This window comes from Lissotriton vulgaris, chromosome 11 (assembly GCF_964263255.1).
Source record: "Lissotriton vulgaris chromosome 11, aLisVul1.2, whole genome shotgun sequence".
In the NCBI taxonomy this organism is placed as follows: Eukaryota; Metazoa; Chordata; class Amphibia; order Caudata; family Salamandridae; genus Lissotriton; species Lissotriton vulgaris.
This window is the reverse complement of record NC_141699.1, coordinates 953,611,563-953,634,600: the sequence shown is the minus strand read 5'-3', so window position 1 is coordinate 953,634,600 and position 23,038 is coordinate 953,611,563. Positions and strand designations below refer to the sequence as shown.

General features: G+C 46.0%; 1 protein-coding gene across 4 annotated transcripts in view; it reads left to right on the top strand.

Annotated features, from left to right (window-relative positions):
• The window catches only part of MME (membrane metalloendopeptidase), a 384,364-nt gene that overhangs the window by 121,155 nt on the left and 240,171 nt on the right, over nt 1-23,038 (top strand). For all 4 annotated transcript variants that reach the window (XM_086944118.1, XM_086944117.1, XM_086944116.1 and 1 more), the window contains exon 4: nt 17,294-17,455. In XM_086944118.1, coding sequence (XP_086800244.1) covers nt 17,294-17,455 — 162 coding nt within the window. The remainder of the gene's footprint in view (nt 1-17,293; nt 17,456-23,038) is intronic.

Below are 23,038 nucleotides of genomic sequence, written 5' to 3'. Positions count from 1 at the left end.
TGAAGTAACCTCACTGATGCTCACTATGGACTGCTGCGGGTGGTGGCAGACGGGTCCCCAGCGTAGTGCGCGTTCGCACACCTGGTTGGCGGTCGGGCATCCTCGGCCCCCGCGTGCAAATCACCTGCTTTGTCTTTACGGAGACTATCATGTTTGGGATGGGGCGAGGGGGAGGGAGGGATGACATTGAACTCTGCAAGGGCCAGTTGGGGGGGGTCTGCTGTGGGTGGGGGGGGACATGTTTTCTGTTTTGAGTTATTTGTGGGGAGGGGGGGTTTGAAAAAGATTCACACGCTGGTCATGCTAGGCACATCTGGACACCGTGCTTTCACACACTATAGTATCTGCAACAACGCTGAGTACACCTAAACTGGGGGATCGTGACTCTCCCGTCACGATTCGGGCACTCATGTGGAATGTGAGAGGACTAAACGATTTCCGTAAGTTAAGGAAAGTGATTAGCTACCTACAACGTCTTCAGGTGGATATAGCTCTCCTCCAGGAGACGCATCTGCCACTCACTAGCAGAATGCTGCACAGTAAGGGCCTGGAGGGTAACATTCCAGCTGCAGGCTTCATGTCCCATGCCAGAGGGGTGCTAACCTGGGTGAATCCCAAATCGAAACTTACTCTAACCTCCCTACGGGTGGATACGGAGGGCCGTTTTGTGATAGCACATTGCAAAGGCCTAGTCATGGAGTTTGTTGTCGTTAATGTATACGGTCTGAACTATGACTCCCCGGACTTTTACCAGTCCCTAGCAGATATTGTTAGTACCTACAGCACTGCACAAATTCTGTGGGGCGGGGACTTCAACTTAGTACTCAATCCAGCGCTGGATAGATCCACTGGTCCACAACATAGGCCATCGGCAGCGGCCCAGCTGCTGAACACACTGCTCATTAGCTCGGGCCCGGAAGACGTGTGGAGGTACAGAAATACGACACAGGGGGATACACCCACTACTCGGCCTATTACGATATCCACACCAGGATCGATTATTGGCTGGCTACCTCCACCATGATGGGTCGCGTTAGAGATTGCAAGATACTGCAGCGCACTTTATCAGATCATTCACCGCTTTTACTAGTGCTTGTCGCCCCAACGAAGGCGATTCCCCCTTTCACATGTTGATTTCCCCCATTCTCGCTCCTTGACCCATTATTCAGGGGTGAGCTAGCGGAGGCAATAGAGGTCTTTTTCGAAACCAATGTGGGGTCGGTTGAAAGCTTTCAAACAGTATGGGAGGTCTTTAAGGTCTATATACGAGGCATCACCATGTCCAAACACTTTAGTGTTCTTAAATCCATCAGGCATAGGCTGTCCGAGCTAGAGAGACAACTATCGAAACTGAAGGAGCGACAATTGAGGTGCCCAGACATGACAGTAGCGAAAGAGACAAAATCCCTTCTTACGGAATATCATGAGGAAGCAGATAGGGAGGTCAAGCATATGGGTAAATACACAACTGCGAGCTCCTACGGTGAGGGAGAGAGGCCTAGCTCGGTCCTTGCTAGAATGCTGAAGAGCAGGAGAGGGAAGCCGCAAGTAACTGAGTTAAAAAATTACCAGCGACCAGACCATCACAGACGAATTGGAAATAGCAAACACGTTCAGGAGCTTTTATTCTAACCTTTACTCCTCGAAGGGTGGTGATCTCATTGACGAGATCTTGGAGTACTCAGTGGCGTCACTAGGGGGGTGCGGGGAGTGCGGCCCGCACCGGGTGACACCATCAAATGGGGTGACACCAAACTGCTAAATATTACTGTCTGTGACCAGTAGGAGACCGCTTGTTTTTTCGCTGGACGCGTATAGTCCAGGGTGTAATCCGCCTTATGCTGCCAGTAGATCGAATAGAAACAGTTTGTAACTGATGAAGTACAGTGAGTGCCCGCTGATTTGATCTGCTAAATAGATGCTTGCCTGGTCTTACATGTGCCCGCCCCTCCGTTGCGCTTATATACAGCAATGCGCTTTGCTAAAAACTTCCTAAAACAATGATTTTCAAAGTGAACACATCAGAGCAGAAGCGGCGGGCGGCTCGTTGCCTGTGAATGAAGAATGAGTCGCAGTTTTGTTACTTGTTGCTGGTGATGGGGGCGAACGGACATGTCTGGACCCTCCCCCTAAAGTCATGGCCTGGAGCCGCCTGCTCTGGCCTCGGATTGTGCCCTCCACCAGGCCACAGCCTCCCTGTGCCTCCCGGTCTCCAGCGGTCAGCCGAGAGGATGCTGCCAAACGAGGCTGCTCAGCAAGTTTCCCTGGCGTTTAAGGGACTCTGCTCTTTCACTTTTTGGTGGGATGTTTGTCTTTTGGGGGATTTAGGCAGATGTCGACGATGCAATCCCTGCTTGACAGTCCGATACCACCTGTGATCGTGAGGCTGCGGAGGTGAGGGCAGTCCTCATGACCTCATCCCCGGCTGCAGCCAGACAGACAGTTTACCTTCTATAGACACCGGAAGCAACCTGTGGATTTCTCCAAGTTCTTCCGCTTTTCTTTCGAAAAGGGAAACTGTACAGCCTTTCATTGCCAGTCAGAGATAGTAATGTAAGTTGTTGCAAGAAAGTATGTTGTGTTTCACATACTTCACAGGGACTTCGGGTTGTGAAACGGAAAATGAATACTATATACCTGTATGAACGCCAGCTCACGGGTGCAGTGGCTGGCACGAGAAAGCTCAACTGTGGCACTTATTTGGCTAAAAAGGATCATTTGTGGACAGGCCTTCTGCTGAAAATCAGTTGGCACAGCAGCAGCAGCAGTTGAAAGTTCCCTGCTCGTGGCCTTTCTTAGACAGAGGTTGAGCCAGGGTGCAGGAGAGCGCCAAACAGCCGGAGTTTTCACACCAGGCAAGCCCGGCTCCCATGCATCAGTTACTTGAGTACAACCTTGGCTGTGGAATTTGCGCGCCACCGCATAATGCACCGGGCACACCGGCAATGAGTCCACGTGTGACTTTGGGCAGACAAGCACAAGCGTTCGCCATGCTGGGATGGTACTTTATTTGGTGCACCTGCCACTCTGGTATATGGATGGTGCTGGGGGTGACAAGGGATGGGGCAATGTGGGAGTTAGCACTGAAACCATTCTGTATGGTCCCGTTATTTGGCACTGGCGGACTCGGAGTAGATCCATGGGGTAAGTCGTGAGGGGGTGACACCATGAGTTACCAGCACTGGGTGACACCAAACCTAGTGACGCCACTGGGAGTACTTAGAGCACATTGACTTGCCTATGCTCTCTAACACTCACAGGGAATTCCTAATGCTCCCCATAGGTAAGGAGGAAATAATAGAGGCCCTGGCGTCCATGCGAGCCGGTAGCGCTCTGGGAGTGGATGGCCTTACGGTGGAATTCTATAAAGCCTTTCAGGAGCAACTTATCCCCCATCTGTCTGCACTATTTGACGACATCTGTGTGGAGGGTAGCATAACACAGTCCATGTGGGAAGCATTGTTAGTTACGATACTTAAGCCTGGAAAGGCACATGACGAGTGCAGTTCATATAGGCCGCTATCCTTGATAAATGTTGACACTAAGCTTTACGCTAAGGTGCTAGCGACACGGCTGGCGCTCTTGGCTCCCAGCCTGGTGGCGCCGGAGTAGGAGGGCTTTATCCCCAATAGGAACTAAACATACAATATCTGCACGGTATTGGGCAAGATGCAGCATGTCAAACAGGATACGAAGGCCATCGCTTTATTCCTTGACATGGAGAAGGCATTTGATTCCATAGAATGGCTCTTTCTGAGGCAGGTACTGCAGAGGATGGGACTGGACGAGCAGTTTCTCCAATAATAGGGGCTCTTTACAACAAGCCCTCGGCCAGGGTGCGAATCGGCAACATAGTTACAGATCCCTTCGCTATTGACAGAGGGACACAACAGGGCTGCCCCCTTTCCCCACTGTTGTATGCCTTGGCGGCGAAGCTGCTGGCTTCCACTCTGAGGGAATACCACGGCAACGAAGGTATTCGCTTCCCCACATATAATATAGTCGTTTCTATGTATGCACACGACACTCTGTTGTACGTCCACGACCCCGAAAATAACCTTTCGCCGATGCTCAGGGAGGTAGTCCACTTGGGCACCCACTTGGGCTTGAAAGTAAACTGGAATAAATCGGTGGCCTTCCCCCTAACGCCGGTTACTCAGAAGTTTGACATGGAGTACCTGCTACAATGGACTGAGGACCCTATTAGATATTTAGGTGTACGTCTACACACAGACCCAGAGCTTCTGCTTAGAGAAAACTACGGAGTGGCAATCAGTAAACTGGAGGATGATGTAGCAACCTGGAGCAAGATCCCCCTCTCCCTTATGGTGCTTATTGCCACAATGAAAATGGTTGTCTTACCTAGGCTCCTGTTCCTCTTTAGTGCAATTCCGATTGTGCTGTCCAAGGCCTTTTTCCAACGATTGACCCAGCTGATGATCAATCTTGCCTGGGAGGGTAAGCAGCCCAGAGTCAAATAGACGACCCTCACACTGCCGTACTGTGTGGGTGGCCTTGGAGCCCCTAATCTAGAACTCTACTATCGAGTGGCAGAGGCATCACACTTGCACACTTGGGTGCATGGCGAACAGCGCATCCCACATGTACTCATGGAAAGACTGTTTGTGGAGCCACTTACCCTCCCAGTCACGGTGTTCCAGCCAATGGACTGCAGGACTGGTATTCTCGATTCAATCACAGCTACTAATCATGCATGGCACACTCTACTGCTGAGGCATGGGAGTGTACTGCTATATTCGCCATTAATGCCAGTGGACTGGACGGTGTGGCTGCCCCCCATTGGTGAAAAAGGAGTAGTCCCGGCTTTGCAGTAACTTGGCACACACCTGGCGGGTGACTTTTTCAAGGAACGGCACTGTTAAAACTTGGGAGCAAGAAGCAGGCGATAGAAGGGATCTCACACTGCTGCTCCGATTCCAGTACCATAGAGTGCGAAGTGCATTCCTAGACTTGTTGGGGCCTGACCTGGCGGAACCACCAGAAGTTCCGGAGCTTACCTATGTAATAAAAACGGAATCTCCCCGTAAATTATTGACCAATTTGTACAGGCTTGCAATGTCTCACGAGGAGCACCAGCTAATGAAGGTTAGAGCAGATTGGCAGAGAGACCTAGCGGTTACAATAGATGACGCATTGTGGCACTATTGTTGTGTTAACACTAGGAAGATTTCCTTAAACGGGAAGCACATATTTATACATTTCAAATTTCTTCAAAGGGTATATTATACCCCAGAGAGGCTACACAGATACGGTCTGCGCCCATCGGCGACATGCGAAAGGTGTAGTGCACCAATTGCTGACTCCCTCCACTTAGCGTGGAGCTGTCCTGGGGTACAGGCATATTGGGACAAGATTTTTTCTGAAATGAGTAAGATTTTTGAGATCGAGCTGGCTCCTGATCCTGCACTGGCGCTCATAGGACATTCTAGGGGCCTCCCGGTGGCGATCCGGCAGCCTCCAGACATGGGGATGCTAATAGCGCAAAGAGTGATAGCACTCTGCTGGATGAGAGGGCCACTGCCCACTGCTACCCGCTGGGCACAAGGTATGCTATATTGTTGCTCTCAAACTGAAAATTATAGTGAACTCCTACCCCCTATAAGTCGCCTATAACATTTCTGGGGACTGTATCAATCATACTTAAGTGGCGCCACCCGGGGGGTGGGGGGATTCTGACTCGGAAGGTGGAGCCGGGGGATCCAAGTAGCTGCCGCTGACAGCCCGGCAGAGTAGACACAGACAAGGGGTGACTATGCATCTGAACCAGGTACCTTCATGCGCTGGAGGGGATAAGGGACTGTGTCTGATAGATGGGGTGTGCAGAGGCTTCGAATTCCCCACATCATCTAACTCGGAGCCTTGTCGAGCCCTGGGGGGGAGCTCAGTTATGGAGGGGTGCCACTAGTGGTGTGCGCGATGCTCCTCTGCAGAAGGTGAACTGAGGATTATGTGTGCACGGACTTCCGAAGAATGCTTGATGTGTTTATAGCCAACCCATGACATTGTGTGTGTGAAACGGGGAGGGGGGTATTTGTTAATATTAAAGATAGTTCTCACATTGCTTGGAAGCTACTTGTTTCAAGGTTGAGTAGCCTCGACAGTGCGGACCACAGCGCAAACAGGACTACACGGAGCTTGATCCTATATTTGAAATATTGTGCTCACCGTTTATACAATGTTGATGCTGTCTGGATCACATGCATCTATATACGATATGCCGCCGGACCTCAGGGTTGTCGGCTGATGGGCTGTATACTTCTGAGGAGATTAGTTAATTCACTGTTGCCCACTGCCGGCCCCATGGTTGTAGGCGCTCTGGCCGTGTCTCCACTGTGGAACAAATAAAGGTTTTTGAAAAATGAAAAAAAAACTCTTCTGTGGGATTAACTTGGTCCCTGGATCTGACTTGCACTATATCGTGATCAGGCAGAACTTATGACTTCCCCTGGTCTAAAGCAAACTTATCATCGCGAGTGGCACTTTGTGCTTTGAGGTGCTACTTCCCCTAAAACTTTGAACTTGAATACCACTGTTCTATTTATTAGATTTTTGTAGTTTTGGTTTCATTTTATTATTAAATGTATTGTATTTTTCTAAATTTGTTTAGAATTTTTCTTGTGTTGTGTTTTTACTTTATTACTGTTCTGGTGCTGCATACATTCTTTACACATTGCTTATAAATTTAGCCTGAATGCTTTTGTGCGACAATGACAGAGGGATAAGCACAGATTAGTTTACCCTGACAAAGACTGTGGTTGTTGCTTGAGTGTGGCTTTTGCCTCCCTAAACCAATCACCTGATTTCTTACAGGCATACTTTCTGGAAAGCACAGGAACAACAGAACATGTGGCTTTTAGTTGTGTTGCTCATGTTTAAATGCATCACAGCGCTAGACATTGACACAAGGATGTATTTTGCCCTAATATATAGCAAAAAATGATGTATTCACATTCCACATAATTATGTGCAATTTCAATACAGGAACTAATGAAAAAGAAATTAAAATGATTTTGACATAGGCTTATAATCCATTACAGTGGGTTATACTTGTAGTAACCACCAACAATGGACAGTATGATTTGTGAAATGAGGCAACACTTTATTCTGCCTTGCTGGGCCAAATTGCTTTTCTTTTGCTAGTGAGATTAAGACACCATAACGGCAAAGAATTCTCCTCTCCCTCAAGCCAGTGGCAATGTGATCCACAGGAGGAAGGAGGTGGGAAGGCTGAGTGTTTTACCTCACCGCCCAGCTACTGCCTCTCTTATTCCCCTGTGCAATCCACACTCCCTGTGTAAAGGCAGGAAAGGGAGAGTAGGTTTGGACATTGAAATGTTGATGGCTGCTCAATTGTCTTCAATGGAGTGGCAATATTCCAATAATGTTCCTTTTTTATTTTACATGGTTTTCCATAAAGCAGATCGTGCCTTCGAGTGCCTCATAGAACATAGGTAATTTAGGTTAGCCCTATAGTTATCAGGCACACATTTCTGCACCAAACAATAGAGACGCTCAGGTTTGGTTAAGTATCCACGTTCTGTACCAACAAGGGTCTGGTAATGAGAGAGCTTAACATCTAGTGCTTTGCTGTTTAGTGGGTGGAAGGCGGCGGCCGGTGCAGGTAAGCGTGGTGAGTCGGTGGGGCAGTGCACTGCAGGGGGAGAGTGTCGACAGATGATGGAATAGGACTTACTTATTTATTTAAATTCCCCCTCACCCTGCCCCACAGCCCTTACCTACACTGACTGCTGCTGGTGGAAAATTATGGAGATATTAGCTTACATGTCATCAAGGGGGATTTGCTTACACTCGACTCTTTGTCTAGGTATTGAGCTTTTTAGTTCACTCTAGGAAATGTTTAGATATGCTGAATGCTTGAGGTGAGCAGGGCAATAAATTCCAAAGTTTTGGACAGCTCTGGAGAAATCTGTCTTTCTCGGTAGCTCTCTGAACTTCCAAGTTTTTTTTTTTTTAAAACCTTTATTGAAAAAACATGAAAATACAATAGCAGTTATACAGTCACTTTGGGTCGGCTGGCAACGATTCCAAAATCATATCAGGATGAAAGAATACACAGCCCTTCTGCCGACAACCCTAGGGCCTGGCGGCGTTTAACCAATCATGCTATGCCATGCTTCAGTGTACAGGAGGAATAAGGTTTTAATTTTATCTTTTAAAAACACCCCCCCACCAACAAATATGAGAAAACTTCTGCACGGGCTAAACAAAAAAGCAACAACCATGAGTAATCCTTCTGGAGAGGGGGTACCACATCTACGGCTATACATAGGTAACAAGAAGCATATCCAGGAGGGGGAGAAAGAGGGAACAAGAGGTAGCCAGCAGCACATAGACAAAATCTGGACAAGAAGGAATGCCATGCTAAGGGGACTATAACAGCTCCGGTGGAGGCTCAAAAGGAGGGGTACAAATCTCACCACTGTATTGATTCCACTGACTCCATATCTTCCCCCATTTCTTGGGTCTGCCCCGAGCAATGTACACTGTTTTTTCACGGAACATGCACCAGTCCATGTTCCTGGACCAGGCCGACAGACTCGGTGGCTTAGCCGACCCCCACAATTGCGCGATGTCACGCTTGGCAATCATGTTACCCAAGGTGGCCCACCGCGTTTGGGCCACATTGTAGTCGTTGGGCTCCCATACATATAAGAGACATCTTCGGGCCTCAGGCAGAAGAGAGACACCCGTTACCTCAGACATAACACCATGCACACGAGTCAAGAAGGACGCTACCGCAGGACATTCCCACATGATGTGAAGGAACGTACCCACCATACCACAGCCGCGTTTACACAAATCATCCGAAACAAACTCCATCCGCAACAATCGAGGACCCGTCATGTACACTCGGTGTAGGATTTTTAGCTGCACCAATCTCAGACGGGCCGAGATTGCCACCTCCTTCGGGGAGGATATCGCCTCCTGCCAGTCTTCATCGTCAAGCTCCAGTTCATCACCGGTCCAGGACATGCGAAGCTGCAAAAGAAGGTCCGCTCGGTGGTTTATCAATTTTTTGTATATGAGAGAAATAAAGTACTCTGTCCTCCAGGGGCGAGGAGTCTGGAACGGGCGTACCAGCCGGCAATGCAGAGGAAAGGGCGTGTCGAACTTGCAGGTATCGAAAGTATTCGCGAGGGCCGAGCTTAAATTCTAGCTGCAACTCCTCAAAGGATTTAATCTTGTCCTTCCGCAAAAGATCACCCACCGCACTAATTCCAATAAGGTCCCACTTGTCGAACCCCTTAGTCGTCCACAGATTACCCAACTTTTCAGAAGCATAAAGTGGAGTCGCCCGAGTAAGGGTATCCGACCAACCCATGGCAGCGTTAGCATTGTACCAGACCCAAACCGCGCCTCTGGTAGGCCCGGTCAGTACCACGTCGGACCGTTTTGAATAAAGAACCCTATTATAATCTCCGCCCGGAAGCAGCCATTTATCCATCGCAAAGGCCGGCTTAGAAGCCGGATCGTACATCGCATGGTTAACTGAGCTCAGTTGAGAGGCCCAGTAGTACCGACGGATATCTGGTAACGCAATTCCGCCATCATACCATGGCAGCGTAAGCTTGGCCAAGGCAATCCGGGGACGTCCGGCCCACACCAGTTTCCTTTGTAGGCATTCTATCTCGTGAAAATAGCTGGAGGGCACTCGATCTAAAGTGTTCTGGAGGGCATACAAGAATCTGGGAAGGGACATCATTTTGAATAAGGCCGAAGAGTTGGCTCCTCCGATTCCGGGGGGCCACCACCAAGATCCTCCGGGGTTTTACCAGTCCCACTTGGCGAGCCCTTATTGCGTGCAAATCTGTCCACAATGGTGGTTTGGGTCCCGCCACCACGAGTTGCAGTTTTGAGAGACCGCTTATCACTCTCAGGCTTGGCCGCCATGGTGGGTTATGCGCCCCTCCGGGGCTTTTGGGACCTGGTGTAAATGGCTCCCCGAAGGAAAAACCACAAGATGTCGAAACACAGGGCATCAATGAAGATAAATCAGGGGACTGCAGTAACCAGCCAGGCTCGAGCACCAAACAGCCACCTCCAGTCCTCGCGGTCAGGGAAAAACGAAACCGAAAGTTGACCCCGGGTAGCTGTCCCCTACCACAGGCCGTTGTTGTTCAACTACTTTCGGGGGGCTCCTGATGCCCAAGACCCGGGACGAGCCACGGTGTAGGCCTCTAGGCTCCGGGAAGGAGCAAGTCGGGCATCCGGCGTCCGATTCAAATTCTGAAAAGGGCCTTTCAGATCAGGAGAGTCGTAGCTAGAAGAACCCTTTGTCAAAAACAGGATTAATGCCAGGATAGTCGGTGGAGGCGGCGAGGGTCTCGGGAGCTCACAGCTCACGCGACCATCTTGGATGGGCGCTAAGCTCCTCCTCTGAACTTCCAAGCTTGATCCTTTTTTGCTTCTGTAGAGAGCGCGCACCTTCTCATATCTTAAGCTTCTGTACAATTATTTGTGCCTTAGTAATGGGGTGGTGACATCTTTGTGGTTGATGTCAGCCATAAAACATACAGTTGCATGAATTGTTGCTGTGTTGTGTGTTACCTTTGTGATACATATTAGGGGAACGTTACTATAATGAGTACTTTCCAGAAATAGAAAGGTCATTTACATCCCAGTGAATGGTCAACTGGTTCATCAAGGTGGTGGAGGCCATGACTTTTGCCCCCCTGAGAGAAGTTTGTCCGATTCATTGAGAGTTTCCTTGCTGCGACCCCTGTTTTGTGAAGGTTTGTCATTAGATATTCAAAGGGCCAACTAGCTAAACTTGTCGTTTTTTGAGAAAATAAGCAACTTAAGCCTAAATTTGTTGTCTCAATACAAAAAATAAATGGATGCATGGGCAGGGAGTTTTCTCTCTGCGGCTGGGAACCATTTTGGATTTCCCTGCCTATGTGTGCTATGCTGGCATGGAGGACATGGGCAGGGAAAGTGACTGGTGGTTTCTCATATGTGACAACTTTCACAGTGACCTACAACCCCTTTGGCGGCTAGGCCGCTGGGTCAGCGGTCACCAGTGTAAACACAGCACTTCACTCGACTTTAAATGAGTGGCGGCACCACATTTTTTCAAGAGTACCACAATTTACAGCAGTGCACCTTCTCTACTAAACTCTAAATGAGTCATCAAGACTCTGCGGTTACGAAGTAAAATGGGTTTCATTTTCTTAACGTTTTCAGTTGTTTTTGTGCACTTGATATTTGAAATGCCTTCGTCCAATAGTTTTTTGTGAAGGATGAATCTCAGGTGTTTGCCTTTTTTAATCATTATAACTGTAATCACAAAAGAGAAACACACAGGTGGAAATCAGAGTTGAGTCAAGTAAAAATCGAGGGAATGTGACATTAGAATGTTTTGTAGGGGGTGAGTTTGAGTTTGTGTTGAGAGCAATAACCCACTTTCATGATTGTTAACACTAACGTTGAACTGGTCATCTTTGTATTGACTGGAGTCAGTGCTAAGTTTGTTTAGGAGAGTACTCAGAAGCTCTATTTAAAGATTAAATAAAAGTGGCCAAGAATTAAACCTTGTGGTAGATTATGGAACTGCCTGTATAGTGTTAATAAAGTTGACAATAAAACCTTCTCAGGAACGGTTTCCTTACAGTAGTGTGAAATCCATATTTCAATCGCGTACTGATCTACTTCTTGCCAGACACTAAAATCTATCAAATTCCACCCTCTTTCTTTCCACACAAAGAAGTTAAGTTCACTCCTCTAGTTTCAGGCTTATTGTGGAGATCCACTTAAAGGGTTTTACAACATGGTAGAAACTGGAGCCCACATTTTCATTGGTTTGCCTTCTGCCTGCATCTTTCACTCCCAATCAAGGAGATCAAATCCCACCTGGCCTCCTTCAGGGATCGAGATTTGGCTGTACCTACAAAAATGTTCTTTATTTTAAATATCTCTAAGCCATCCTATTGCCAGATTCAGGAGGCTATATAGTACTTGGCAATAAGTATAGATTCAAATTGTTGCACCTTGTAATCAACAATACAACAGATTTTTTATTTATATTGTGAGATAAATGGCACCTGGTATGAGTTTCTGGGGAATAACATGTGAATTCTGATGTTTAACACACAAAATTCCATATTATGAAGTATTGCTGTATGGTTTTCTCCTGTTAAATGTCTTCCGGTTTGACCTGCCAAAACATAGGTTGAGTTATTTAACGCGTCTGCTAATTATCAGATGTGTTAACCCTTTGGATGCGTTGGACGGCTCTCGGCTGTCCAACGCTACGGGTGGCGTGTGCGTCGGATGGCTGGGAATTGGTACACGCAAAATTTTCCAGCACTGCAGGAAAATTTCACGCGCATCCAAAGGGATAATTAACACTCAGCTCATAATTAAGACCCATGGGAAACAGAGGTTTACGCAAGAGTCGGAAAAAAATTACTGACTGGTACACAGGCCCTATCTAGTTATTGGACGCTGCACTTTAAACGGATGTATGACGTTACAACGCATACTTTTACAACACATACCTTTACAACGCATTTTTTACAGCGTAACATTCATCACAACGCATTCCATTACAACGCATACTACCTTTACAACGCATACCATTACAACGCATAACATTACATTGCATGTAGGGTAAGTCTTGGATGGTGTAGGGGTAAAAATTACTATTCTAATTCCAAGGTTGTGCAACAGTAGGGTAAGTGTTGGATAGTGGAGGGGTAAAAATTACTATTCTAACTCCAGTCGGTGCAACAGTAGGGTAAGTGTTGGATAGTATAGGGATACAAATTACTATTCAAACTCCAGGGGTTGCAACAGTAGGGTAAGTGTTGGATAGTGTAAGGGTACCATGCGTTGTAATGGTATGCGTTGTAATGACTGCGTTGTAATGACATGTGTTGCAGTGGTCTGCATTGTAGTGTCATGCTTTTGTAATGGTTGCGTTGTAATGGCATGCGATGTAATGGATGTTGCGTTGTAAAAGTTTCATTGTAATGGCAGTGCGTTGTAAAAGTTGCGTTGTAAAGGTTGTTTCCCCTTTAAACAAATGCTTTAAAAATGGAAATGGGAAGTGAAAATGAAGGAGCATTTGTTACCTTGTTGTAGTATTAGCTCATGAAGTATATTACAGGACCATTAAGGGTTACAAAGCATCATTCCACTGTTCGTTACAAAGCAGAGATACCCATCCTCGCTGGTGTAATACCGAAAGGCTCAACCACGACACATGAAGGCCTCTGGCATGTCTACATACTGTACCTAGGGGAGAATATTTTAAGTGATATGGAGACAACAGGTTAATCAAAGTCTTATTTGGGAGAGAAATGGATGTTATTCTACAGCTTAACCCTGTGGAATATTTAACTAGTATTGCTTCTTTTTTACCCAAACCTTTACACGCCATGTTAGGTAGATATAGCGGGAAACAGCCTTTATGAGGTTTTTACCTTGTTGTGCCTTAACCACGCATTTTTTAGCATGCATATTTTTACCACGTGCATGCCTTTACAACACATACACATTCCTATACCACACATTTAAGGTAAGTTTAGGGGCATGGGGGTCTCTCCCCACAAATACATTGATTTTATATATAAAAACAATGCTTGGTAATGGCACATGTTGTAAAAGCTTATGCGTGGTAAAAACATGCGTGGTAGAAAATGTGTGGTAAAGGCATGCGATGCGTTTACCTGCGTTGTACCACCATTGATAAAGAAGCCCCCTGTGTCACAAAATGCCTAGGTTTCCATAGCCTAGAGAGTATCGGTTCTGTTTTCCTCCAGATCTCCCTTTGTAATTGAGATGTGCATAGAATGTTGGCATTGTGAAGTGTTGGCAGAACATGCATCAAATAGTGTTATGTTGACAACCAGTGCGCTGGCTGGGAGTTGTCTGATATTTAACCTTCAGCATACTTGCATGACTAGGAGATCCTGGCAGAGATGATGTGATGTGATTAATGCATCTAATTAGCAATTATCTTCCAATTTAGTGTCCTCAACATTAATTACAGTACTGTTTTCTTTCTTACATTGATGATGATAGCAGACTTTCATCGCTTTGACCTTTTTGTGGACCATACAGTTGTTAATGGATGTTTAAGGGCAGCCAGGAATTATCCGTTTGAAATTGAACAATACCCACGAGAGTACAGCTGGACCTTTTTCCAAGAGCTTTCTTTAGCGTATAGTTTTTCATTCATGAATATGGAAATAAGAAAGCGAGGTAGTAAAAGTAAGCCATTGCTGCATGGACTCTGCAGCAGGCATTATCCGCATCCTACTGTGACGGAGAAATACTGGGACATATTTACTAGCCCCTAACGCCACATGAGCCCTTTTTTTTTAAGCTCCGGTGGTGTTGGGCCATTCCCCATAATTAAAGCCATTTATCGAGGCATAACACTACCTTGTAAATATGCCCCATTTAGCCGCAGCCTACTGAGGCAAAGGGTCGGTCATTGGGTGTTTCTGTGGTCTTTCCACCGCAACACCCATTCCTTTTTAATGCTGACCCAGATTTACAAGCCTGGGGCAGCGCCAAAAATTAGGGGGTCTATTGCTATTCCGCCCGCCACCGTAATGGAACACATGACCCACCGCCAGAGGTGTGGCGGTCCTGCCAGGCCAATTAGGATCCGCCCACCACACTGGCAGGCGCATCTTCGACTTTAACATTGTTGCCAGCGGTGCTCTAAGCAGCCCCCTCCACACTGTTAAAGCCCAACAACGTACAGGCAGCGCTTGGTGCCTGCCACCTTGTGTATGGCAATGATGGGTGGTACCATACGTACCCCCCAGTGTAGCCACCCACCACCCCCACACCTCCCGGGGGCCCACAATGTTCCCCCACAGTGATTTCCTGCATGACTTTACATGGCGGAGTCGGCACCACCACCATATTGTGTGCCTTTTCCGCATGGCCGGCAATCCGATTGGCGGAAAAGCAGCGGACGGTCTTTCCGTCCGCCGCGGTACACCTCGCCATTCTAATATGGCGGGGGTTACCAATGGAACATTTGGCGGGCAGATCGTCACTGCGGTGATCCGCTAGATATCCTAAGAGGCCCCTAAGGAGCCTCCTGTGCATAAACAACCACCCCTGCAGCGCAGGCACCCTTGCAACATGGTGCAAAGGTATCTGCACTAGGCAGCTTTTTGGGTGCCATTGGTATGGGAAACGCAGGGGTGCAGCACATTTTTGTATATAGGACGAATACCTGCATTTTGATAATGTTGGAGCATGGCGATGCCAAATTTGGCGAAACACTGCACTCTGGCATTTACTTGGAAATATCCCTATTATGTATTAATAATTCTATTTATTATAGCTGTTTAAGAATGTCCAGAATGTTGGTATTGCAAAGCTATGTACATGATATATTTAATTTATGTCGGTGTTGCAGGTTATGGGCAATAAGCATTCATTTTTGGGGATGGGATATATGTTACATCAAAGCAACATGACCCAGGGAAGGAGAAAGAAGTGGTAGAGGGAGAAAGAAGGGGAAGAGAATGAAAAACCATGACAAATGGAGAATCCGCAAAAATCAAAAAATGCCTGCCTAAGTGAGATAAAGAGATTTAGGCCAGATGTATCAAGCCTATTTGCAGTTGCAAATCAGGCCATTTATGAATGAAAACATTTATTTTGGCATATATTTATCCAAAAATGTGATTCGGTACCATGTTACCAATTTGCTGCTTGGGATTGAGAATGCGTACCAATCCGGTTTTTGTAAAGGCTGTGTTTAGGGCATCCCTCCAAAAACCAAAATGGAATGATATGTATTATTGTGTTGGCTGTATTTCAAAAGAAAAGAGGAACTGCATTTCAAAAGAACAAAGAATTCCTTTACTTAAAAGAAATCAAATTCATGGCAGTCTGCTGAATTCAGCCGGCCACCATACTGTAATGGTTGCGATTCCTAATGTGTTGCAAATTGCGATGTACCTCATTAATATTCATGTGATAGGTTTATTTGGGACCATCTAGGAATCCCTATTTAGAAATAAAAAGCTTCATACATTAGGAATACTGATTTCCTAATTGTGATTCGAAGATAATCGCAGTTGAAAATTGGTATTCCTAACGTGGGTGCAACTGGCCCTGAGAGAGGGACAGAGTGTAGGGTTGTGATAGAAAGTGGCACGCAATGGAGTCACAATTAAACGGACTTGGTTTCGGCAACCTGGTATTCAGCCCTTTGCACTTAGGGTCATATTTGCAAACCCCTTGGGCCTCCGATACATCACTTTTAATATAGGAAAAAGTGACAAACCTGCAGCGCAAGAAGCTTGTAAATAGGCTCCTTAGTTTAAAAAAAATGAAGCAGTGTATTCACGAATGCCCAGTGACTGATTGGTTGTGCCGTCCTCCATGTTCCCATATGCCTGTCACACTTACCCCCAATGTGCTTTATACCCTCCCACCTATCACACCCCAGAAACCAACCTACACCTTTCCCCAAACCTCACCAATGTTACTCTCACTAACACCTTGTTGGAATAACCTCTCTCGTTTACTTTCCCAAGTTTCTTTTTAGGGCAGGTCTGAAGGCTTTATCTGTTATTTAGACCTTAACTCCTTGGATGCTCATGACGAGCTGAGCTTGTCATGAGCCACGGCGCTCCGGTGCTCATGACGAGCTCAGCTCGTCATGGCCCGTGGAACGCTCAGGTGCGGGGAGAATTCCCCCGCTGTGCTGAGCGTTCCACGGGAGGCAATACACCTGTGACGAGCTGAACTCGTCATGAGCACAGGAGCGCCGTAGCTCATGACGAGCTCAGCTCGTCATGAGCATGGGGGCACTGTTCGCACCCCCCTCCCCCCAGCACAGCGGGGGATTAACCCCCGCAGCGAAGGGGTTAATAAATCGCCACACCATAAAAAGCACACAGAGTGGAACTTTGGGTCAGACCATTGCTTTCTTGTAACAATGTAACCGGATATTAAGGCCCCTTGAAGGTGGCTTTCGGAGCAGCGCTCTCTATCCATTTGGATACATGACACAAATCCGTTAAGTGGGTCTGGTGGCTCAGTGGATTAATGTGTCCACAGCGGAGGCATGTATTTGGCTTCATGGTCACAGGTTCAAATCCAGGTGGGTCCACTCAGCCGTTCATCCATCTGAGGCAGATAAAATGAGTACCATTGAGTTGGGTAACAATAAATGTCAGTTATTGAGTACCAAGGTACCCACGGGTGAACTGGCACTTTACAAATCCACGTGTTGGGAAATTATAGGCACTGTTTTCTATATCTTTCACAGCATCCAGAATCCTGGAGAACATGGACTCGACAGCAGAGCCCTGCGCCGATTTTTACCAGTACGCCTGCGGGGGTTGGCTGAAGAAGAACATCATCCCCGAGACCAGCTCCCGCTACAGCAGCTTCGACATTTTAAGAGATGAACTCGAAGTTGTTTTGAAAGGTCAGTGAAATTTAAGTCTGCTCTGAACACCTGAGCCCTGCGCGAGATTTTCTTCCCAGGACTTAGGCTGCTAACAGCTCTTATCTTTAATGTGATAGGATTACAGATGGCAATTTTGATACAGTTCATGGCATGGAAAGCTTTCTTTGATTCTCCAAGCCGAAGATATCCCTTTTCTGAGGAAACAAAGGAAGTGATTATATGTTCTTACCACTGAAGGCCTTGGCAAAGAGCTGAACATGGGGAAGAGCTAAATCTTACAATGACTAGTGCTTTTCTGTACATTGTTGAACGGTGTGACCTAGGGGGGCAATAATGACCTCAGCTCGTCATGAGGCTCGGTTGAGCTGCACTCCGTTGGAACGTTCGCACGCGGGGATAATTTCCCCGCTGTGCTGAACGTTCGAAAAACGGGTGTGGCCGTAACGAGCTCAGCTCGTCATGAGTGCAGCTCCGCTGTGCGTCATGATGAGCTGAGCTCGTCACCAGCCGGGCGGCGCCGCGCACAGCCCCCCACCCCCCGCACAGGAGGTGAAAAACAATGAAGAGTGTGAATTGTGTGGTCTCAGGTGTAAGTGGTAATAGCAGTGACAAGTAAAAGTACGTATGCACTATGGGGCTTATTTACAATCCCCTTGAGCCGCCGGTGCATCACTTTTTTTGATGCACCGGTGGCGCAGTTTGCTGGCCCATATTTACAAGGCCATGCAAAGCCACCCTGCGTGGCTTTTCATGGCCTTGCAAATACGGCCCCTTTTCACGCATCACTTTGCGTGAACGCAGTGTGCCATGGGTGTTGCTGTGGGTGTTCCCAAGCAACACCCATGGATTCTGCTGCATTCCCAGATTTATTGTGTTGTATTGTATTGTAATTGCATTTATAAAGAGCTTACTACCCCATAAGTGGCGTCAAAGCACTTTTTCAGTGATTAGCATGCTACTCCGGAACCCAAAAGGATTAGTGGTGAATTAGTAAAGTGAAATATGAAATTCATTTTAGCGGTTGATCTGTTAGTCAGTTTATTTGGATCGAGAATGATAGTGGAGGGATAGAAGAGTGAAAGGTTTTCATTTACATAGCACTTACTACCCCTGATGAGGTGTAAAAGCACTTTTCGGCAAGTAGAACACTTCTCTAGAACAAAAAGTAATTAGTGGTGATATAGTCTCGGAAAATATGAAATTAAATTGAGCGGTGGACACGTTAATCTGTTATTTGGATTGGAAAATGATAGAGAGGGACGGGTTTGCATTATTAAGCGCATGCTACCCCTGATGAGGTGTTGAAGCACTTTTTGGTGACAAGCACACTACTCCAGGAGCCAACAAGAATTAGAGGTGAATCAGTGTAGGGAAATATGACATTCATTTGATTTGAGCGGTAGACATGTTAGACTGTTATTTGGACTGTAAAAAGATTGTGGAGGGATAGAGGAGTGAAGGGTTTGGCATTTATATAGTGCTTGCTACCCCTCATAAACACACACATATACATACACATATATATACATACACATACACACACACATACATACATATATATGCACACATACATATATATATATTGTATATCCACACATAGCCAACATTTTGTAAACTTCGAGGTGCGTCAGAATCCTTCGCCTCCCAGGGGAGGTGTAAGGAGGTGCAACAAGGAGAAATTCTTCTATTTCTCCTCATTTTTTCCTTTTTCTATGTGTGCTGCATTGTGCAGCATGCATAGAAACAAGAAAATCACCATCAATGATTGTTTTTATGGAGGAAGGTGTCCCTTCCTGTACAAAAACAATCATATCTGAAATGTAGGCACCCTTGCCCCTTGGTGCATGAATGCCTATGTTGACGCATGTGAACCAATTGTGCCCCAGCGCAGGGGAAAGCACAGGGATGTGTCATATTGTTGTAATCTTGCGGCATCACACTGCCTAATTGTGTTGTAAGTACAGCCCCATGTGAATTGTACGGTGAAATGGTTGGCGAGTAGACAGGAGAATGTGACAACAGTTGGAAGCAAGAATGATGGATATGTGCTTGGATGGATAGATCGGTGAGTGTGTGGATAGGTAGATGACTAAATGAACATAGGGGTTTATGAATCAGTAAATGGGAGAGTGGGTGCATGGGTGGATAACTGAGTGCCGAGTTAGAAGAGTGAACAATTATGTGCATGGATGGGTGTGTGGATGAATCAGTGAAGTACTGAATGGATAGATGGCTTCATGTATGGATGAGTGAGTGACAGAGTGCACAAACTGATGGATTAGTGAATGTATGGATAGATGAATGAAGCCGATTTGTTTAAAATCCTTACATAGTCAGGGGTCATCGTTTGTCATCTGCAAGTTAAGGATTTCAGTGTCAGTACCCATCTAAAATTGTTTTGACGCACAATTAACGACCCTGCTTGCATGTATTCTACAGTGCATGAAATGGGTGCCAAAAGTATTCCAAGATTGTCACAATGATGCCCAATGATGCCCTGGCAAGCATTATACCATTATGCCATATGTTTGTACCATTATGCTATGAATGCAAAGGTAAGCAAAGGTAACCATTTTGCCAACTTGGGGGGCATAGCCATTACTAGCATGCCCTAATCTGCCAATAATAATTATTATTGTTCTTGGGCCAACTTTCATGCCAGTGGTGGGCCCCATCTTTTTACAGATGACCATAATATGTTAAAAAAGACAACCATTCAGGAATTCAAGCATTATGTCAGAGGTGGACACCTGCATGCCATGGTCTTCGACAATATTAAAAAATAATCACCCTCATGCCATGGGCAGCATTATGCTAAGAGTGACCACCATCATTCCATTGATGACCAGATCATTGCAAAGTTACCAATATTATTTTATGGATCCTCATCATTTTGCCAGTCATGGGCCTCTTTACATTTGAGATAGAGCCAGTAAATGGGAAGGTGGGGAGGGGTCACTATATATTATTTATGGCTTGATATTGGTGTCTGATCGGTGGTCTGTGATTGGTATACCACCAGTTCAGAGAACACATTCACCAGGTACACTTCCATTCCCTCTCTCTCTCTCTCTCTCTCTCTCTCTCTCTCTCTCTCTCCTCTCTCTCTCTCTCTCTCTCTCTCTTTCTCTCTCTCTCTCTCTCTCTCTTCTCTCTCTCCCTCTCCCTCTCGCTCTTTCTCTTTCTCTCTCTCTCTCTCTCTCTCCCTCTCCCTCTCTCTCTCTCTCTCTCTCTCTCTCTCTCTCTCTCTCTCTCTCTCTCTCTCTCTCTCTCTCTCTCTCTCTCTCTCTCTCTCTCTCTCTCCGTCACACACACACACACACACACACCCACACACACACACACACACATCCAGACACCAACACACATACACACATTCTCACATTCACACATACACACATACATGCATTATCTCTCATCAATCACATTTTTATTTCTTCCTAATTCTTATGTATATAACTCTCATCACAATCCTTCAGGTCTGCTGCTTCTTCCACTTCTTATAGAGTACACACAGTGGCGGCTCCTCTGCTAAGGCAGAGGAGCATCGCCTACTGCTTTGTCACGAAAGGAAAAATAAAATGACAATAACTCTAAGTTATTACCATTCAATTTTTTGCTTGTTGCGGCCGCTATGCCGGCGTGACAGGCTGGCTGCTCTGCTGCCAGAGCAGGGGAGGGCAGGAGTGGTTTTCTTTCACTTTAGTGCGCATGAATGTTTGGACGGCCCTCTAGGGCCCGGCAAACATTCATGCACACTTTCATGTTCTCTATGCCGGTTGCATTACTTGCTGCATGGAGAACATGCCCAGCCTCCCATTCTCTGACTGAGCGCCAATCCATGGCGATCAGACCAATCACAACGCTGCGTTGCTTCGCTGGTAGAACTAACAATTATGCAGTGGTCTCTAAAGTTTAGAAACCATTGCATATCACTTTGCATTTTCCCCTTACATACTCTGCACTGATTAAAAGTTTCAATCACTGCAGAGCATGCAAATTAGCGACAAATGCACACTCTGCCCCTTCGTTGAATCCCACAGAAACTGGCAACATTTTAATGTAATTCCACAGGATTCTGTGAAATCAAACCCTGAGAATTCCACCTACTAAACAAAATTTGTGCAAACTTAAGCTAGACATGAATCCCCAAAATAGATTGGAGATACGGGGGATGGAGGGGGTCAAGTGTTGGAGATGGAATATGAACCGTCTAATCATCTTCAAACTGTTTTTCGTCTTAGACAGGGCTCAATATAAAAGAAAGTCTGACACCACCTGATCCCACCTAGAGTGTTATTGACAGATGAATGCATAGTCAAATCGGACCAGAAGATTTTAAATCTATGTCGTAAGATAAAGGATTAGGGCCTAATTTACAAAAGTATTTGCCCACCTAGGTTCAATTTACGTGCAAAAGTATGTTGCAATATCAGTGTAATATCAGCATTTGTGATCCCGGGGAATGACTTATAAAGCTGTTTGAACAAACGTCTTATTTCATTAGTGTAAGTTTTCATGTTAAATTGACAAAACCTGAATTTCGACTACTCTGGAGAACTCCTACTGTTAATTACATAAAAGTCAGGAATGCATTTTAAACATTTAAGTAAATGTATAGGCGTGGACACATATATCTTTAAAAAGGTGAACATTTGCTGCTGTATAATTACTACTACCTTTGTGAATATCTACACACAAACAGGTTTGTGTGTGTTTATCTGCTTTCCAGGGTATTCCAACCTTGCAGGTTTCACCCCTTACCCTGTGACTAGATTGGTTCTGTCCAGGACAGGAAAAAACATATTCACTGTGTAAATATGGAGGAAACACCCCCATAACTGTGGAGATTGAGGGGGGCAACTTGTCCACGGGGAGAACATTTTACCCATGGAGAAACTAAGTAAAATCTATCCAGTCTAGTTGCCCATGAGTGAAACATTTATGCACATGAAATGCACACCAGCTATATTTACATATGCATACATACTTTCCCTTTAGAGTATATGGAACTTACACAAATATTCCAGAACTACTCCATGGGGTACTCCGATTGTCTCAGCTCCCCAGTAGTTCTCTTGGAAATATCAGCCTACCAATACTCTGAAATTGGCCCCAAATGTGGGCACTGGTCTACTGCAATAAATGTCAGACTTGTTTTGAAAACCAGGATGCTAGTTAGTAAACCCTCATGAAAGTACAAGTACGCCATGGTAATACCTCGATATCCATCAGGTTTCTCGAAAGCAACTGGGTTATCGAGATTGCCTTATCATGTCAAGAAAGCCCAATATGATCCACTATCCCATCAACTCTTTATGACACAGAGGGGCAAATTCTCAAGAACGTGTGAAAACCATCGCAAAAGTTACTTAACGCAACTCCCAACATCGCAGTCCATCGCAGGAAAATTACTCCGTGTTAACCAAGTATTCACAACACGGCTGTACCATGCGATAGACTCCAGATAACACGTCAAATGACCGCGTTAAAATCAACGCCACTCCGCAAAAATGCGAGACACGAATGGGAAAAATCTTGTGATGAGGCCAATCGCGGTACAAAAAGCAGTTACATGCCTGCAAATCCCATGCGTCGTGC